Genomic DNA, 20895 nt, shown 5'->3' on the forward strand with positions numbered 1-20895 from the left:
ATATTAAGTGTACATGATCTATATTCAAGAACATCCTTCCACATTTTTTGTGCTTTCTAGTCACTCAGAAATATTACACTAAGTGTACATGTAGTCTACACTTTGTGGTAAACTTAGTGAGTCCTCATCTATATTTAAGGCTACAAGAAAATCAGTAGGAAAATTAAAATTAGGAGGAAGAAGGTGTGAGTTACGCTTGTGTTGCCTGTTCATTCAGAGTGGTGTACACTTAGTGGAGGCGTTGATGAATCCCAGGGTATGTCTTTTCTGATATGCAGTATGGAAGAAATTATTTTTTTCTGTTATTAGCATAGAAGAAATGATTAAGCCAAAATGTGTGGGAGATCTGAGTGCTGGATAAAGAGTTGTACACTAGATGCTGTATAAAACATTTTGTAGCAAAAACAACTAGTCATTTTTGCATATATGAAACTAATGTATGTATATAACATTTACATTTATAATCAAACTGCATTAAGTATTGTACCTGAGCTTTTCTCACCTCTCCTCCAAAAAAAAGGGGCAATTGTCTAGTTGGACCCTTCAGGTCAACAAGGACAGATAAATAATTAAATAATACATATAATATAATCAGCTAAGCGTGTACACCCTACCCCACCAGCACAAGATCACATTCCATTAACTTAAAGCCTTTATTTCTTGTAACTAAAAAAGTACTCATTAAATGTAATATATTTTACTTTAATATCTTTAACATATACAGCAGTCACTTTCAGACTCCCCTCACATTAAAAAAAAACCCAGACTGAACAATATATAGCAATGCTTTATTATATTACATGCAACGTATGTCATGACATATTTTATACAAATACTAAGAACAAAAATTGTTCTTCTAAATTTTAATGATAAAGTGGTGTATTTTCTGAATGCCTACAAGTTTAACTAAGTCAACAAAATTCCAGTCTCTCTCTCTCACTCAGCCACTTTTTCTTGCAAGGCCATATTTCACAAATGTGACGGACCCTTTATAGTCTCTCATTTATTCACTAATTTCTGTGTTAGTGGTCTTCTTCCTGGACATCTCCTATCACCGGACTCTTGTTTACATCCAAGGTACTCCTGTTTGTTCCAGTTAACTCGTGTGCTTTCTCAGTCTCTCAAGCATATTTCTTTGGAACCCTGGAAAAAAGTTTGCAATGGCAACATTTTTCCATTAGTTTTGTTGTCAAAAGAAAAAAAAAAGACTAGCAGAATCTTCTTGTGTTTTATGGCTTACTCACAGTTGGATATATGTTCAATATTTCCTCCTGAGCCTGTTCTGCATCAAAAAATGTCTTTTCATTCTACAGGAGAAAAATATTCTAAAAACAGCTTGAATCTCACACCTGCCTCTCAAAATTCCTTGATTGCTGGGATAAACGTGCTTGTCTTTAGGCTGGCATACAGAAAACAATAAGTTATGTACTCACCATAACATTCGATGTATGTAGTCCATCTCGCCTTACATTCTTACCCGTGGGTTTCCAACTAGGCCATACTCTAGCTCGAAGTCTTCAATTGGTTTGTGGCCAAGAGGTATCCCATCATGCAACAGGTCTATTCCCCAGATCTTGTTTGCTGCAAGCGCGCTCGCACACAAACACACACAGACACACAGACACACACACACACACACACACTGAGAAGAACAATCTTAACAAAAAGGACTACGGACACCTAGAGACTATACCTCCAGGTCCTCCAGGAGGGAGTAGGAGGGAGGGTTAGTAAGAATGTAAGGCGAGATGGACTACATACATTGAACGTTATGGTGAGTACATAACTTCTTGATGTTATGTAGTCCAATCTCGCCCTCATTCTTACCCATGGGACAGCATCCCTAGCACCTTGATCTTGGGTGACTCAGTGAAAAATACTCAAGCATTTTGGAACCAAATGAAGATCTGCCTCTAGAGACCAGATCTAATTTGTAGTGACTAATAAAGGTATGAGGTGAAGCCCATGTTGCTGCAGCACAAATATCATCCATAGGCATCCTAGCCTGAAACGCAGTTGAGGTAGCCACAGATCATGTAGAATGAGCCTTCACTTTAAAGGGTAGTTCTTTGCCACTGGAAGCATAAATAAATGAGATGCAATCAGAGATCCAGTGAGACAGGGTTACCTTAGAAACAGGAACCCCAAGTCTAGTGTTTGAAAACGAGACAAACATTTGATCTGATTTCCTGAAATCTTTTGTCCTATGTAAATAGAAACGCATTGTCTATGAACATCTAGCTGATGAAACTTAAATTCTGCATTGTTGGAGAATTCAGGAAAATACACAGGCAACTCAATGGATTGGTTGATATTGACAACAGAGGCAACCTTTGGAACAAAGGAAGGATTGGTTCTTAAGGAGACCCTATCTTTGTGAAACACCAAATAAGGTGGCTTAATCGATAATGCTTGGAGTTTAGAGACCCGCCTAGCTGAAATTATGGCTACCAAGAATACTGTTTTCCATGACAAGAATTTAATGTTACACATAGCTGCAGGCTCAAAGGGAGTTGAGGTGAGCTTCTGTAATACAAAATTGAGGTCCCATGGCATTACTGGATCAAAGACTGTAGGTCGGAGTAACAATGTCCCTTTCAGAAAAGCCCTACAAAGCCTATGAGCCATAAGGTAGGGCTCATTAGCAAAGTGAAAGGTAGAAATCGCTGCCAGTTGCACTTTAATGGTTGCTGCAGCTGACCCGTGACTGAACAGTTGAGAAAGAAATTCTAATATTGCCGAAATAGGCACTGTATAAGGATCAATATATCTCTCACGGGCCCAAATAGAAAATCTCTTCCACTTACTGGAATAAATCTTCCTTGTAGAAGGCTTGTGGGAAGGTGATAGAATATGGACCACTTCCGGGGAAAAATCATGAAACCTGACTAAGGACGGAATTGGAGCAGCCAAGCTGTCAACTTGAGGGTCTGGATGGGAGGATGGAACTGTCCTGACATATGAGTCAGCAAATCTGGAGATGGGTCTAGAATCCAGGGCTTGTCCATTAGATAGGGTTGAAGGAAGGGAAACCAAATCTGACGAGGCCAGTGTGGGGCAATGAGGATCATTTTGCTTCCCAAAGACTGTGCTTTCTGTATGACCTTTGATATCAGAGGTAATGGTGGAAAGGCATAGAGAAGACCGGAGGGCCAATCGTGAACCAGAGCGTCCCTGGGGTGTCTCCCCCTCCGGGGGGATAAAGGTGAAATAGCTGCTGCATTTGGCATTGCGAGGGCTGGCAAATAGATTGCAGCAAGGCTGACCCCCATCTGTGGAATACCTTCTCCGCAACATAACTGTTCAGGGACCACTCATGAGGTATTAGGATAGCTCTGCTCAGCCTGTCGGCAATCACGTTGGACTTCCCTGGTATATGCTTTGCAACTAGAAAGCATTGGGAAGACACCGCCAACTGCCAAACTCGAAGTGCCTCTCTGCAAAGGGGGTATGATTTGGTTCCTCCCTGTTTGTTCAGATACCATACCACTGACATGTTGTCTGTGTAGATTGCAATTGTCCCTAGAGGGAGAAAGCTCTGAAGTGCTTGCAACGCTAATAGCACTGCTCTCATCTCCAAGACATTGATATGCAAATGGGTCTCATGATCCTGCCACATGCCTTGGACTGTCCTGCCAAGATAATGCCCCCCCACCCGATCTGGGAGGCATCCATGGTCACCGTGGCAATCGGAGAAGATGGAACAAAAGGCTTGCCCACGTTGAGATTGCTGGCCTGAAGCCACCAGCATAGATCATGCTTGCACGTGTCCGTAATCAGAACAGACTGGGAGAGTGGAAGATGCTGTAGTGACCATTGGGTGAAAAGCAGCAACTGCAGAACCCTCGTGTAGTCTGGCAAGGGGAACTAGCATGATCGTGGCAGCCATGGTCCCTAATAATAACTTGAGGACCACTTTTGCCTTGACCTTCCTCAATGGTAGTAAGGAGCAGACCTGCTGTTGTAGAGCCTGAATTCTTTCTTCTGGTAAGAAGGCCCTAATAAGCACCGTATCTAGTTCGGCACCGATAAAAGTGACACGCTGCGAGGGCAACAAGGCAGATTTTTCCAATTTAGAGTAATTCCTAAACTTTGGCACAGTGTAATGGTGGCATCCCTGGTCTGTAAAAGTAGATGTCTGATGGTGGCAGAAAGGAGCCAGTCGTCCAGGTATGGAAACACTTGGAATCCCTGATGTCTCAAGTGAGCCGTTACCACTGCAATGCATTTGGTGAACACCCTGGGGGCTGTAGTGAGACCAAAGGGCAGAGCGCGAAAATGAAAATGACTGGCTCCCAGCTGGAACCTTAGATGACTTCTCGATGCCCTGTCCATCTTGATATGGTAGTAAGCATCTTTGAGTTCAATGGAGCACATCTACACATCTTTCCCTAACAGAGGGAGAACTGACTGTAAGGTGATCATGCGGAAACTGGACTTTTGTACATGAAGGTTCAATCGGCTGAGATCCAAGATGGGTCTCAGGTCCCCTGTTCTTTTCGGCACCAAAAAGAATCTGGAGTAAGTCCCTTATCCTACTTGGTCTGTGGGGACAGGCTGGATGGCTCTCTTTGAAAGCAACTTTTTTATTTCTAAAGTTGCAGAATCCCTGTGACTGGGTGCAACGTCTGGGATTCTCTTGGTTGGTGGGGGAGGAGAAGAGAAGGGAATATGATAACCTCTGAAAATTATCTTTAATACCCACTCGTCTTGGATGACATCTTATCAGTCTTCTGGGAATAAAGAAATGCGACCCTCGACCGGCTCCAGAGATGCACAGTCGGGCCTCCCTTCAGGAGCGCTGGTAGGGAGAACCACGGTCCCCCTGACTACGCTGGCCTCCTCTGCCTTTAGGGCGGCGTCTACCTGAATTTCCACCCCTCCCCTGTCTCTGGAGGGGGAATCACTTTGTGCATCCTGAAAAAAACCTCTGCGACTTCCTGAACCACATTTTCCCACCCTTCTAGCCCTTGGGGTAAGGTCTAGAAGGCATGGAAAAACAGACTCCCACGGCAGACAGGGTTTTTCCTTCCTGCTCGCACCTAGTGAGAGTGTCCTTCACCTTGGTTCCAAACAACGATGAAACGTCAAAGGGGGCATTGGTGAAAGTAGACTTGAAGGCCTCCGCTAAATTGCACAGGCGCAACCAGGAGTGCCTCCTAAGAGAGACTCCGGAACCTGCTGCCCTACTCGCTCCATCGGCTGCATATGAGATCATCCTCATGGAGGAGTTGGTAAGGGAATTTAGGGTAGACATAGGCTCCGGAGCCGACTGGGTCAGAGCCGAAATCAATTTGGCCAACACTGATGACTGAAGCAGTTTCTTCACCACTCTATCAACATCCTCATCGGAAAGGGTCCTAGAGGACCTGGCGGATATAGTTGGAGATCTGGATCTCCCTACATAAGGGGACTTGTGTGAAGGAGAAGCTGGTCAAATAACTGGAGACCGGCTCCGAACCAAAATATCCGTGATTGGCTCCGAAAGACTGGGAGCCGATACGGACTTAGTCAAAACACTACCTTTTGTCGGCACTGAAGGCAATGGAAACGAAGAAGGAGAAGCTGTTCTAACAACTTTCTCTGGCGGCTCCAAAGAAACAGATGGAGCCAGAGAGCGCTTCTTAGAAGTCTTTTTGTCCTTTTTAGCTGAAGAGGATAAGGCACTGGAAGGCTTAGCCAAGTCTTCCTCGAAGGTGTTTTTAAGCAGTCCTTTCAAAATGAGCTTGTTCTTCCTCTCCTGTAGTACAAGGGGACTGAAGGAATGACAAAACAAGCAGGACTCCTGGAGGTGAATAGCTCCCAAGCAGTACACGCACATGGAGTGCCCATCAGTCAAAGACATTTTATTGTTGCATTCAACACACTTTTTAAAACCCGATGGCCTATGTTCCTTAGAATCCTTGGACATGATGAATAAAGGAGAACACACATAGGTACAAAGCAATACATACACACACTGGACCCAACTAAACCCTGCATGGGAAACTAGAGCCTCTACCTAACAACGGCCTAGTAACCGGCAGAAAAAAAGACTACAGGGAGGACTAGGTCCTCTAACTTAAACGGGCTTAACCCGGGGAAACAAAGGCAGGAGAGCAACACTAGCCAGACACGACAACACTAATAAGCTAACAGAATGGAGCACCAAACCAAAGACCACATGGAAACAATGGGGAGGACTAGGTCCTCTAACTGAAATGGGCATAGCCCGTGGGAAGAAAGGAAATGAACGGGATACCAAAACGGCCAATGAAAAGGCCACAAAAACAGCAAGAGAAGCAAAACAAAGGCAGTATAACACCACTACCACAGACACAGAGCTATGAAAACAGTTTTTTTGAGCAACAAGTCAAAAGTTTACAAAAAGTTTATAAACAGTATACTTAGCCACGGCCAAAAGCGAGACCACATCTGAGCATAACGAGCAGCAAATGAGATCTGGGGAATAGACCTGTTGCAAGATGGGATACCTCTTAGCCATGAGACAATTGAAACTTCGAGCTAGAGTATGGCCGAGTCGAAGCTGAGGTTCGGCTCCGAACCCATGGGTAAGAATGAAGGCGAGATTGGACTACATAACATCAGTCATTTTAAGCAAACACTGTTCTGATGTCTTCAATTTTTAATATATTACCTTTCTGCCACAGTTTTGTCAGGATCAACTCTTTTTCCTGGGTATGACTGCATCTTTACTACTCTAGGTCTTGGCTGCTTTCTCATGGACAGGTTTGGAGCACACACACACACCATGCTCTTTTAATTAATAAATCCTACTGTGGAACACCAGTCCAGTTGCTTACTTGTACGTTCATAAAATTAATACAGTCTGTTACTTCCAGTTTCTCTGGTCATTTAGCTCTACTATGTTTTGAAATGGCTCTTCTTGAGAAGCCTCATGCACAGTCAGCCTTTTTTTTGTTTCATTCGCAGATTTTCATAATTTTTATCAGTTCATCTGAATAGCTATTCACAGCTTCTTGTACTTGTTTAAAACTTTTGTTGTTTGAGTTTATATATTCCTTCAGTGTTATAGCTGATTAATTTATCCTCAAAATTGCTTGGAGCCTTTCCTGTACCAAATCTGAAACTTGAACTGCTTTTTGCTGAACAGGTACAGGATTCTTCCCAGCCATAGTTTTTTCTTCATCATTTCTGGATGATTTTCTTTCAGGTTTTTCAAATTTCTTCCTTATTGGCAACCAGTGAGTGTAATTACTAGCCACTGACTGAATTTTACCCAAACTGTCAGTTTAAATAGCCCTTTTTTCTCATTTTCTGTTTTCACACTTGGACATCTGAAATCAAGCTGTTACTCAGTGTGCAGCCATCTTAGAAGTCATTGGTTATGAATCGTTGATATAATTCTTTCAAAAATATTTCCATTTATGGCTTTGTTTGGTTTCACAAATCCTCTGCTTTTTTACACATGTTCATACAATTTCTGAACTATCTCTAATACTTCTATAGGACCTCTGGTTATTTTCCCCAAGTCTGGTGAGAACCCTTTCTATCTTCCTGCTCAAGTTATTGTGCTTAACATTTTTGTGCCCTGGAGTTATCAAAAAATACTTGCTTAAATAAAAACATTGACATATAATTAATTAACAGGGAAGTCTCCAGGAACAGACAGTATTCATATGAAAGTCTAGACACTGGATGGGAAGAAAGTGATAAAAATCTACAACCTATTGGAATCCAGGCCTTCTTCTCCTTCCTCTGAATCTAAAGGGTCTGATCCCTCACAGGACATTGTTTCCACTTCCTTTTGGAAGGCTGGATATTAAGCATAGATGGTTGTGCTGGATCACACTTTAAGCTCTGTGGGAACTGCAAAAATTCTTGAGACAGCTCAGTTCAATCTTGAAAGGATGGCAGGGAGGGTCAGGGAATGTTGCTCTACTAAGCAGAACATCTTGCTTGACAATGACCTCAGAGGGCTGGGTCTTCTAACTCTGGGTGAGTATAGGGGATATGAAAACAGTATGGGGATGCCCCGGGCTCCTGTTTCTTAGCAAAGTTGATGTCCACCTAAATCATCACCAAAGGGAGTACTACCTTTTCCTCTTTGTGCAATGATCAATCAGTGCTCCAGAACAGATGCCTGTATTCCATCTGATCTGTCATCTTCTTCTATCTGATTCTGTGGATATGCTAGAAGTCAAAGGCATGATAAACTCCAAGCATGCCTTCCCACTTGCCACATGTGTGATAGACATCAAAGTCAGGGACTGGTTGACTGTCTGCACTGAATTGACATCCTTAGAACTAGGATCCTGAGGGAAGTCGTCTGACTCCTGGTTCTCACTCTGGGTTCTCCTTGCACATCTCCTGCCCCCTGGGAGAACATTAATGTAACCAGCACATGAATATAAGGACATTGCGGATTTATCTAAAATGACTACTGGATTCCTCCTGTTCAGATGGGCCAAAATGATGTTAGATCTGATCATTGTAGCCTTACTGGCAAATATAGCAGTTACTGACATCACGTTCCAAACCCCAAATCTTTATAAGATACCTGATACTGCAAGCACATCTATTATCTTTAGGAGGAAAGAGCAACATACACTACAATTCCATGCTAGTCATACACAATGCATACATCTACAATCAATCCCAGCTAATGAAAAGCTCTATAGAAAAAGTAAAATAGAAATGCTTCCAATGGGGTACTTATCTGCTATGCTCTTCTGTCAAAGCCTGGAATGACAGGTTTATGAATATACTGTCTGTGTTGAATGCTGCATTGTACATCAGTGATTGCAGCAAGAAAGAACTAAAGATGCCAATGGAAGACATCACATTATGCCAAGTAATTTAAAGCATCTGATGTCACCCCAGCCAAAGGGGAAGTTGAATCAGCTCTAAAGGTTTGGTTGGATGTTGGACCACAGTATGTAACAGTTCCCTGAAGTAATGATTGCAAACATCAGCCACACAAAGAACACCATCTTTTCTTCACATAACTTGCTGCAAAAGTACTCTCTGAAATGATATCACTACATTTATGGTAGTACCAGGACCTGCCAAGAGAAAGGATATGGAAAGCAGCATCTCTAAGCCGAAGGTAACTTATTGCCATCCAAGACAAAGCATACACACAGCTAACACTGGAAGCATTCATCCATATCTCTAGTGAAATGGCCTTTGACAGCAGTATTTTCCACACTGCTCATGAACAATTATGAGTCAATCATTTGACCAGCTGCTTCATTACACTAAGCCAAAATGAGCTAACTTACCTTGGGAGGCAGTGGAGGAGGAACCCGTTTAATTGTTGCTCTGAAACAGAAAATGAACAATTTTGCTTAGAAAGCTACTAATGCAAGCATTCATCTTAAGCAACATAAAGAGAAATATGCAACTAAAGGCAGCAGTCCAAATTAAAAACATCTTATTAGTGAAGTGTCACTCAGACTTCTCTTTTTTTAATCTTCTGCCACTTTGACAGCCATAGATGACTACTCAAACTATCAGCTCATCTTAAACAGGGATGTCCTTTCTGATAGCCCCTTTGTTGCAAGTATTCAAAGAGCTCTAGCTACCATGGTTGCGGTGAACATGTATAGTCCATGATAGTGTTTACTGTGCCGTAAGTCTTTCGGGTTATAACAGGTTAAGTCTCTAACTCCGTAGTTCTAGTTTAGTGAAAAGATTGAGATGTACTTAAAGATAAAAGGTACACAAAGATACAAATTTATCAACCTGTTACGACACCTAAAGGGGATGGAGGGAAGACAAATGCCACCTAGTTCAAAAGACCATCCCAAAACTTAACTTGTAGAGTGAGCACTCACTTATCTGCACTAGCTTACTTCAAAGAAGTCTTCCTACAGAGGATAAAATCTGGGAAGAATTCATAGTAGTAAATAAACCTTCCCAAAACAGGCAGCTGCATCAGTGCTAGACACTGTAGTACTTTATTGCCTAAAGATGCCCATCAAACACATAACTGATAAAGGCTATTCAGCTAAGAATGAAAGAAAAAGTCAACTCGCGTAAACATTTTTTTTTTTTTTTTTTACACAGAGGTTGTACCCCTCACATTCCTGAGTGCAAGGTTGTGCTCTCGACATCCACAAACTAATGCAACTAACAGTGTTTACCAAAGCCTAAGGTAATATGTTTTAAAGAGGTGCCTACTCAGTTTATTTAGTCTATGATGATGACAGCTTTCCTTTCCTTTGTGAGCAAAACAAATATATCAAATGTCCAATCCGGAAGGACAACAGAATCAAAAAATTATGTAACAACAAGCTTAAGCTCCAAGCTTTATATAAATCTTGTGCTCTCCCAGCTCATACAACAAAACTTAACCAAAAGCAATCAAAACTTCCTATGAGCACAACAGTCACCAACACTAACAACCTTAATACCTTGTTTAGTTATGTATGATAAATCTGCAACATCGACCTGCCATGCTCTGTACTCAGTGCAAATGGTGCAACCTACACAGACCCAGATACCAAGGCTAACATTTTGGTTAATAAAGTACAGCTGTTTAACTTACCATAACAGTAGATGTCCTAATGATCAATGCTGTAGTAGCCTCAGCTATATGGCTTATATCCTGCCAAGGATATAACAGATGGCCAGCTTCCAAAGCATCAGGATGTCTTTCACTCAAAGTGTCTGGCAACTCGAGCTGAGCTGACTAAAAGACAAGTTCTGACACCAAGCCCTTCACAGCTTTCTCGCCAACAGAAAGAGGAAGGCTGAGACTTGAAAAGACAATGCTAGGAAGAACAAAAAAGTAAATAACCACACCCTAGAACATCAATATAGCAAAAACAAGGGGGAAGGAGAGAGTGAGCAGTTGCTGCAGCTTTGATCATTCAAACATTTACACTTAATAACTGTACTATGTTCATCATATTTATCACTGCCCGATAGCATTATCTAGATGAGTAGATTACCCCAGTTTAGTACATTTGAGAGGTGGAAGATTCCAGGAGTCCCTGGAGAATGTTCCTTGCAAAGCCTGATCTAGACCTACAGAAGGAATTAAGCTTATAGTGCTTTGCAAAAGCATGAACACAGGACTATGCAGCGGCTTCTAGAATGCCTCTAGAATACAACCATTTCCAAAAATCCACAAATGAAGCAGAGGGCTGAAGTGTAGGCTTTGAGCCTGCCTGGAATACTTTTGTTGTGGTGAGTATAACAATAGGTAATACCCTTTGACAACCATTTGGAAACTGTCTTTTTTGACACGTTGTTCCATCTTTTTACCTTTAGAAAAATGAACAACTGATCTGAAGACCTGAAAGATTTATTTCTGTCACGAGAGCACCCCATTTGCCAATAAACATCCAAGGTATGGAATATCCATTCATCATTTTTGGGTTCAGAAAAGAAAACAGGGAGATGGACAGTTGGACCTAAAGTAAATATGGATACCATTTTAGGCATAAAAGAAGGAATAGGGTTCAAGGAAACCCTGTCCTTGTGGAAGATGAGATAGGGTTGACTCACCAAAAGAGCTAGCAACACAGATACCCTTCTTGTACAGGTCAGATTAATCAGAAAAACTGTTTTCAATGTTAAGAATATCAAGTCAGCCAGATTAGCTAGCTCAAATGGAACAAGTATTAGCTTCTCTAACACAAAATAAAGATCCTGAGGAGGGGGCACCGGTTTTCTTGGAAGCATTTTATGCAAAACCCCTTTCAAAAAAATTTGGTAGGATAATGCATTGAAAGAGGGGGATCTCTGGGAAGGCAAGATGAAATGGCTGATAAATTAATCTTAAAAAGAGGAGTAAGAAAGGTCAAAGGATAGTAATTCACACAAATATTGTAAAACCAGTAACAACTAGCTATGAATGGGTACTGATTATGTTGCTGGCACCAACCAGAAAACCTTTTCCATTTGTTAATATATGATCTTCTACTAGCAGGCTTTCTTTTCTCCATTAGTACCTGCTGCATGTCCTTAGTAAAAGGTGTCTAATAGGAATTAAGACCCCATCATCTAGACAGTTAAGTGAAGTTGATTGCTGTCAGGTTGTATTGAACATCATTGTTCTTATGTGAGTAGATGCAGTCTTGTCAGGAAGCTCATAGTAATTATCCCTGGACAGTTCCAAAACAAGGGAGAACCCACTACTGCCAGGGCCAGAAGGGAGTTACCACAATGATCTTAAGAGGATTCATTCTGAATCTTCAGAAGTACCCTGGATATCAGTGGAAAGGGTGGAAAAGCATACAGAAACATTCCTTTCCAAGGAAAAGAAAAGGCTTCTATCTTCTAGACCTTATTGCATGGAGTGCTGGGGAAGAATTGTTTCAGCAGACTGTTCAGAGAGGATCATAGGAGGTTACTAGGCTAATTTACAAGCCTAGCCAAGAGTTTATCCCCAAAAAGAACCCTCAGTCAGCACCTATCACCCCTGTCAATGAGCGATACAGGTGGAACCCCTGGGACAAATTTGCAGTTACCCATCCACTCATCAAGGTTGCGCTTGAAGAGGGTTCACTGAGGTGCTCTGTTTGACATGTATGGGCAGTCTATTCCAGAGACAGGGCAGCCTCTGGGAGACAAACCTTTCTTTCCAGCAGGTTTTGTTGATGTTGCATATTAGATTCAGGCCTTTTGAGCAGGTAGTGCGGGAGGAGTTAGACTTACGAATATGGAGCGCCTCTAGTAGGGCAGGGTCCGAGATTGCCTTGTAGGAGACCGACAGATTACCCCTGAGCAATATGAATGACACAGAGTAGAGTGATAGTGATTTCAGCCTCTCTGAATAGGACAGGTGTTGGAGGTCATGAATTCTCTTTTTGAGGTACTGCAGTGGCCCTTTCAGTTGGTGCAGATGCTTAGAGAGGTACATCCGAAACAGGACATTATACTCAATTACTGGTATAATGACGGAGGAGTATACAGAGGTAATAACCTCCTTTTTTCTGGATGAAAGCCCTTTACTTATGAGATGAACCAAGTAAAAGGCTTTTCTGACCACTGCTGCTACATGATGGTCGAATGTGAGGTTATCAACCAGAGTGCTCAGGTCTCTTACCACAGGTTGTGCCCTTAGGAGGTTGCCGTTGATGTGGTAATCACTAGGGGTTGTCTTTTAGCTGAACGGTATGATGATTTTTTTTGCATTTAGCTTGATGCCATGACTTTGGCACCAGTCATTAGTTGCTGTGAGACCCTGTGTGTTAACATCATTTGGGGAGTCAATGACAGCACCAAACTTACAGTCGTCCACAAACTTGGTCAGCCACAGGCCTTTTTTCTTTGCCTGGACCTCTGAGAAATAGATGCCAAACAGTAGGGATCCTAGGCCAGATTTTTGGGGAACTCCACTAGTGACAGGCCTGCTATCGGAGGTGGAGGTGCCTATTTTGACTTTGAGGGTCCTGTCGGTGAGCCAGTTGGGCACCCACCTGAGAGAGATAAGGAATTACTCCAAGTTGTGTTAGCTTTTTGATGATGTCCAATTGGAGGATTGTGTCAAAGGCCTTGGCCAAGTCAAGGTAAGCTGCAAGCTGACAATCTCAAAGAAGTCAACCAGGTTCAACAGGCAAGATTTGCCTTTAACGAATCCGAACTGGGTGGGGTCAAGTGCTTGGAGATAGCCTGTATCCTTGTTTATGAGATCCATAATAATACACTCCAAGCTTTTACAGATCAAACTAGTCAAGCTAATGGGGTGAGAGTTTCCAGGGTCAGTAGTGGCACCACCTTTGTGCAAGGGGATGACAATGGCAGTTCTCCACTCTGCTGGAATGAAGCCTGTACTTAAGCTGTGGTTGAATAGGGTGCTCAAAGGCGAAGCCAATTCTTGCTGGAGATGGTGCAGAATACATCCTGGGATACTATCAGGTCCCATGGAAGCTGTGTTCTTTGCCTTGGACAGGGCCTTTAACACTTGATCTATGGAGATGTGAGGTGCGGGACAAGTATTGGAAATGTCGAAAGGGCCTTTGGGGGGGCAGAGGGATGAAGTTTGCGTTGAACCTATCTGCTAGCAGGTTGGCTAAGTCAACAAGATCAGTGTAAGTCATACTGTTAAGTACTAATTCTGAACAAACCTGGGCTTTGCCACGGAGGTTTCTGATATAAGACAAAAAAGACTTTATGGTTTCACTTTGTTTTGGAGGCTAGTTTCAATTCAAAATTGGCCTTGGAAGTTTTCATTAGTGATCTAATTTGCTTGTTGAGGCTAAGAAGGGAATTTTTCCAATTTGGAATTTGCTCCTTTTTACCCTTGGACAACAGTTTTTTTCCTTCTGTTGTAAATCCTGTTGATAGAGGGTGTCCACCAAACAGGTTTGTGTTTCCTTGAGGGGCAGGTTTTAGTTCTACTGGGTATGGCTGAGTCCATGCAGTTGTACAGGTGCTTGTATACTTCACTGGCGTACTGTTCAGCATAGCTGTCTGCATCCTCTGAAGGGAGCAGTGGTGTGAAGCTACAAATACCCTCTCTAAAGAGGTTGTAGTCAGCTTCTAAGACATTTTTTAGCTTGATTATGGCTGGGAGGGGGGTTGGGTGGGATAGAAACTTTGAATTCGACAGTCCAATGATCTGATCTCACCAGGGAAGAACATACTATGGGAGTGTTGCAGTGGGCACCCACGTTGTTGAGAACCAAGTCAAGAATGCTATCTCCACTTGTGGGAGATGAGACGAGCTGGTCTAGTCGTTAGAATTGATGAAGTTGAGGAATCGTTGAGAGAGTGCATTAGTGCACGAATAGTTCATCCAGTCTATGGTGGGGTAGTTGAAGTCAACAAGGAGGAGGGTGTAAGGGGGTACCTTGATGGAGTCAAGCAGATCTATGTAAAAGGAGTGGGTGTCCCGAGTCATGGAGGGGGGGTCTATAGCTAGCTATAACTTGGATGGGTGCCTTGCCAACTGTAAGTTGTACCTGGAGTAGTTCCAGTGCGTCATGCTGGCAAACCAGTCTGGAGGTGTGCCTTTCCTTAATGAAGATAGAGACTCTACTACCCTTAGTCTTCCCGATCTCATTTTGGGGTCGGAATGAGTTATAGTCTGGTAAGGCAGGGGTGCTCTCTACAGCCCTGAACTAAGTTTCCGTGACCATACAGACATTGGCATCTTTCAGTGTAAGGAGAGCTTCCAGTGAGTCCATCTTCAGGTTAAGGCTCCTAGCGTTAAGCAGCATGACCTTCAATTTGCTTTTTGACAGATCTTTTATGTTGGAAGGTTTGTCTTTGGGACATTGCCTAAAAAAAGGCACAGTGGGGGAGGTGAGAGCCTTGGCCAGGATCTGGAAACCCAGTGGTGACAGGTGAAGGCCATCACTGGCAAAGCATGAGGAGGCAAAAAGTTTTACTTGAAGAACTCCCCCCATATGGTTCAAATATTTCTACTCCTTTCTGTCTCTGTCCTGCTGAGCGGAACACAATTTTGCTCTGAGGGAATGCAGTATGCCTGCAGAGTGAGACTGGCTGTGATGTTATACCTCAAGCTAATATGGCTAGTCTGCAGAGAGGGTATGACCTGGCTCCCCCTTGCTTGCTAAAGTACCACATGACTGTTGTATGTAATAACTTGAAGAGGTCCCGAGGACCAAAGATGACTCAGAGAGTTGAGTGCTTTGATCAAGGAAAGCATCTCTTAGATATTTATACACTTGTGTCTGTCCTTGGTGTGCCACACACCTTGCACTTTTATCCCTCCTGCAACTACTCCACAAACAAAGTTTGAGGTGTCTGTGGTGACTGCTTTGGAACAGGGAGGGAGAAGGGGACACATGGATTTAGGGATATCTGTTGTCTCCACCTAGTAATTTCCCTTCTGACAAACCCCAGCAGTATGATCTGAAAGGGCAAGGGGTGTTGGCACTGGGACCAAAGAGACTTCAGATACCATTGCACATTTCTCATGTGGAGTCTTGCCAGGGGTATCATGAAAATCATTGAACCCATGAGATGCAAATTCATGAGGGATTCCCTTGCAGTGACTGAAGTCTGAGTGGAAAACCCTACAAACAGACCTAGATATACATCTATTTTTTTACTGTGGAAGAAAAGCTCTCTATTTGGCATCACAGAAACACAATCCTGTGAGGAATCAAGAAAGACATTTCAATGTTCTCTTGGCGGCCCAGATTGTGTAAAAGATTTCTCACCCAAGACAGAAATTCCTGACACACTGAAAAAGATCAAGCAAAGAAAAGCAAGTTGTCTAAATATAGAAAAATATGGATACCCTGTTTGATCCAGACATATAATATATATATATATATATATATATATATATATATATATATATATATATATATTAGCACCTTTACTGAATTATCACTTGTGACATAATCAAATTTATATTTATAAAAAAATAATCAACCTGTATTGCTGGAACCTGTGTTCTGAGAGACTGCCTTACAGATTATCTGCAAATATACAGAGCTGAGTATATTTTTTTGGTTATAGAGTTTGTTAATTGTTGCTTAGATCTCTGTTGAAACTGTTGTCTCATTGTTCTGAGAGTCTGATCGGCAAATATACAGAGCTGAGAATATTTTTTTGGTTTTACAGTTTGTACTGTTAGTTGTTGCTTAGATTTCTGTTGAAACTGTTACAGCTAAGAATATTTTTTTGGTTTTAAAGTTTGTACTGTTGTTGCTTAGATCTCTGTTGAAACTGTTAGAGCTGAGAATATTTTTTTGGTTTTAAAGTTTGTACTGTTAGTTGTTGCTTAAATCTCTGTTGAAACTGTTAGAGCTGAGAATTTTTTTTGGCTTTAAAGTTTGTACTGTTAGTTGTTGCTTAGATCTCTGTTGAAACTGTTAGAGCTGAGAATTTTTTTTGGTTTTAAAATTTGTACTGTTAGTTGTTGCTTAGATCTCTGTTGAAACTGTTGTCTCATTGTTCTGAGAGTCTGATCGGCAAATATACAGAGCTGAGAATATTTTTTTGGTTTTACAGTTTGTACTGTTAGTTGTTGCTTAGATCTCTGTTGAAACTGTTACCGCTAAGAATATTTTTTTGGTTTTAAAGTTTGTACTGTTGTTGCTTAGATCTCTGTTGAAACTGTTAGAGCTGAGAATATTTTTTTGGTTTTAAAGTTTGTACTGTTAGTTGTTGCTTAGATCTCTGTTGAAACTGTTAGAGCTGAGAATTTTTTTTGGTTTTAAAGTTTGTACTGTTAGTTGTTGCTTAGATCTCTGTTGAAAATGTTTTGTCCCACCCACCCTCCCTATTTTTGGTTTGTAGTTTAAATTTGGTGGCTTTTGCAGTTGCCCGCCCCACTATAGATTTGATCTGGGACACTCCCCCAAGCCCCATCTCTTTGCCACATTCTACCTAATAAACTCTGCACTTGCTTTTAGTCCTTTTTAATTTAATTGCATTTTTATACTGTGTTTGGTCTAATATTGCTGCATACTCAAGTGTGCTAGCTTGCACTGCATGGGAATTGTTTTTACTACTGTTTTTGTTACTTTTCTGTTAAAAAAAAAACTGTAAGCCTGTTTCCTACCTTTCCTGTAACTAGTGTTCCAGATACAGATCTGCTGTATCCAGGACTGTATGTAAGCTTCTGAGCCCCCCAAGCCTTTATGTGTTGGAGGGAAGCCTTCTAGCTTATCAGTGTGAGTGGTAAGCACTAGGTAACCTGTCTACCACATAAGGAGTGGTTCTGGCCCAGAAATTGTAGTTATTGGCCATTTGGGCAATCTTCCATCTATCTCCCCTTTCTGATTTGAAAGCCTGCATTTGCACTTGTTTCTGTCCTTTACCTCATCTAGTGCAGATACGGATTCTTAGTTTTAGCACTTAAATTTGCTTGTTCATGCTCAGCACTTGTTCAGAACTTGTAAGCACTAAATAAGCTACTAATTACTATAGCACTCAATCATCCTCATTACCTAGAGGAAAACAGTTTTTGCACTTACGTTTTTCACTTGCTTAGAGAAAAACAGCTCTTGCATTCACTTTCCTCACTTATCTAGAGGAAAATAGTTTTTTATTCAGGCATGTCCAAGGGTCAGCTCCCAGTGTTCTCTCCTGTCTATCAGATTAATCTGGGCATCTTGAGGCAATGTATAAATTGCCTCATGTACACAGACAACCCTCTCCTCCTACCACCCAACACTACAACCTGTGAGAGATGCACTTACCTAGCCAAACTGGAGGTAAAGCTCTCTCCAACCAAGACTGAACTTGACAGTCATGAGGAGAAGGTAAACATTTGCACCACACCGCACTCATCACATAGTTTCACTAAACCTACACCACCAAAATCCACACACAGTAACATAAAAACATTTGTGGAGGCTCTCAATAATAATCTGTCTAAGCAACAGAGACCTCCAAAGCTGAAACACAAGCAACCAAGTGCAACTAACTCTGGGCAAAACTGCAATCCAAATTGTAGCTTGCTACAGATCCCCAACTATGCACCAGGATTCCCACTCCTCTTTTCTTGATGTACTGGAAAATATTAGGGTTCAACCAAACACCCTAATAATGGGCGACTTCAACTACCCCACCATTAACTGGGAAAACTACTCGTGTACCAACTCCTTAGCTCAACGCGTTCTGGAATTCATAAACTCCAATGCCCTAGATCAACTTATCCACACCCCCACCAGGGGCAACAATATCCTAGACATAGTCATTACCAACATGAGTGACCAGTGTTCCACACCTGAAGTCAACTCCTTGTTGGTCCGATCCGACCATAAGCTTATCACCCTTGATATCCACATCCCGCCCCCACCCCCCATTAAGGAAACCACAGTAAAAAATTTCTCCAAAGCCAACTTCATGCTTCTTAAGACAGAAGTGGTGAACTTCATGACACCCATGCAGATGGACAATACAGTTACAACTGCTGAATCCTACACAAATGCACTCTATAAGCACTTACATGAGTGCATGGATCGTGCTATCCCAAACAGAACCAAGATGCTATCCTCCAAAAAAAGGAAGCCGATCTGGTGGTCCCCTGCCATAAACAAACTGTACAGCAGAAGGAAGAAACTGTTGTAAAAGAGAGTAAAATCCCATGAGTGGAGGAGCTCCCTGGTCAGCCTCAGTAAGAAGCTGAGATCCCTTATAAGAGCCTCCAAAGCTAGCTATGAAAACAAAATCGCCACTAAATCCAAGGACAACCACAAAGCATTCTATAGCTATGTCAAGAATCTAGATGGCAACACCCAGATCTGCTCTGAGTTACAGCACAAAGGTACGAAAATTACAGAACTGATATTGCCAATATCCTGGCAGATCGGTTCAGTGCTAACTTTACCCCCCTCTCACCCCCTAAAGGGCCCATATCTATACAGCAAAAATGCAGAGTCCCTGTAATCACAACTATGCAGGTAAAAGCTGCACTCTCTAAAGCCAAAAACACAGCATCCATGGGACCGGACAACATCCCAGGCTGCGTTTTACATGAACTTCAGAATGAACTGGCTCCCCACTTAAGCACCATGTTCAATAATAGCCTCGCATCAGGCTTTGTGCCCACTGAATGGCGCACAGCAACAGTTATCCCAATCCACAAAGGGGGGAGCCACCACTGATCCCGGGAACTATCAACCTATTAGCCTGATGAGCCTGGTCTGCAAGGCCATGGAACTTATCATCATGGAACTCATAAACAAAGACATTGGTAACCTCCAAACTCTGGATCCCACTCAGTTCGGATTTGTGAAAGGCAGATCATGCCTCCTGAACCTGATCGACTTCTTTGAGGCAGTCACCCAAGATGTGGATGAGGATAAGGTGGTTCACGCAGCCTATCTTGACCTCACCAAGGCTTTCAATACCATCCCCCATTCTGGAATTACAGCTAAACTCACTAAACTAGGTATAAATCCCTACATCACAAGATGGGTTGTCAACTAGCTCACTGACAGAACCCACACTGTAAAAGTTGCAGACTCCAAATATGACCTCAAAGCAGTGACAAGTGGAGTACCACAGGGTTCCGTCCTGGGACCTCTCCTGTTTGGTATCTACTTCTCTGAAGTACAGGCTAACACAGAAGGCCGCTGGCTAATGAAGTTCACAGATGACTGCAAACTAGGAGCCATAGTCAAGTCCCCAAATGATGTGGACATCCTACAGAAGGGCCTCACTGAGACAGATGCCTGGTGTCAGATCCATGGCCTCAAGCTCAATGTCAAAAAATGCAGTGTCATCCCCTTTGGTAAAAACTCTGTACCCATGAACTACAACATAGGCAGCAATCTACTTAACACCGAATGCGTGATAAGAGACCTTGGGACCCAAGTGGACAGTAGTCTCTCCTTTGATAGTCACATTGCCACAGTAGTGAGGAAGTCCTTTTATGTGGCACACCTCATCATAAAAGGGTTCTCTCATCCAGGAAAAAAGAGGTCATTGTTCCCCTCTACTTGTCACTCATTAGACCCATTATAGAGTACAACGCCCCTTTTGGAATGTACCTCACAAGACATCTGCAACAGTTGGAAAAGCTACAGAAGTACCTCACAAAGAGGATTACTGGCCTCAAACAAATGCCCTACACTGACCGCCTCAAAAAATTCCAACTTTACTCCGTAGCATATCACCTACTCCAAGGTGATCTCTGCCTAACATATAAAGCTATGCCAAACCCAGAGCTGTTGGACATGCTACACCTAAAGAAATCCCAATTCCTCCGAGCTACACGCTCTAGGGACCTAAACCTTGTCACCACAATAAACAGGACATGCTGGAGGGATAGATTCCTGTCCCAGAGACTTCTTATACTCTGGAACAAGCTACCCATCTATGTCAAGCAAAGTTCTTCATTAGCACTCTTCAAGAAAAATCTTGAGTGGATGGGAAATAGGAAATACACCCCGGGGATCACTTCTGTGTCTCTGCTCGATAGTGGCACAGGAAAATAACTTTCTTGGGTGGCGTAAGCCATGGAACCTTGCTGGCTAGGCTTACGTAGGC

At 42.4% G+C, this 20895-nt stretch overlaps 1 protein-coding gene across 3 annotated transcripts in view; it reads right to left on the bottom strand.

The window, feature by feature from the left end:
* The window catches only part of MAP4K5 (mitogen-activated protein kinase kinase kinase kinase 5), a 2873315-nt gene that overhangs the window by 1123522 nt on the left and 1728898 nt on the right, over positions 1-20895 (bottom strand). For all 3 annotated transcript variants that reach the window (XM_044074300.1, XM_044074299.1, XM_044074298.1), the window contains one exon: positions 9246-9285. In XM_044074300.1, the coding sequence (XP_043930235.1) occupies positions 9246-9285 (40 nt within the window). The remainder of the gene's footprint in view (positions 1-9245; positions 9286-20895) is intronic.

This window comes from Protopterus annectens, chromosome 6.part0 (genome assembly GCF_019279795.1).
Source record: "Protopterus annectens isolate FY-2018-M chromosome 6.part0, PAN1.0, whole genome shotgun sequence".
Classification (NCBI taxonomy): domain Eukaryota; kingdom Metazoa; phylum Chordata; order Ceratodontiformes; family Protopteridae; genus Protopterus; species Protopterus annectens.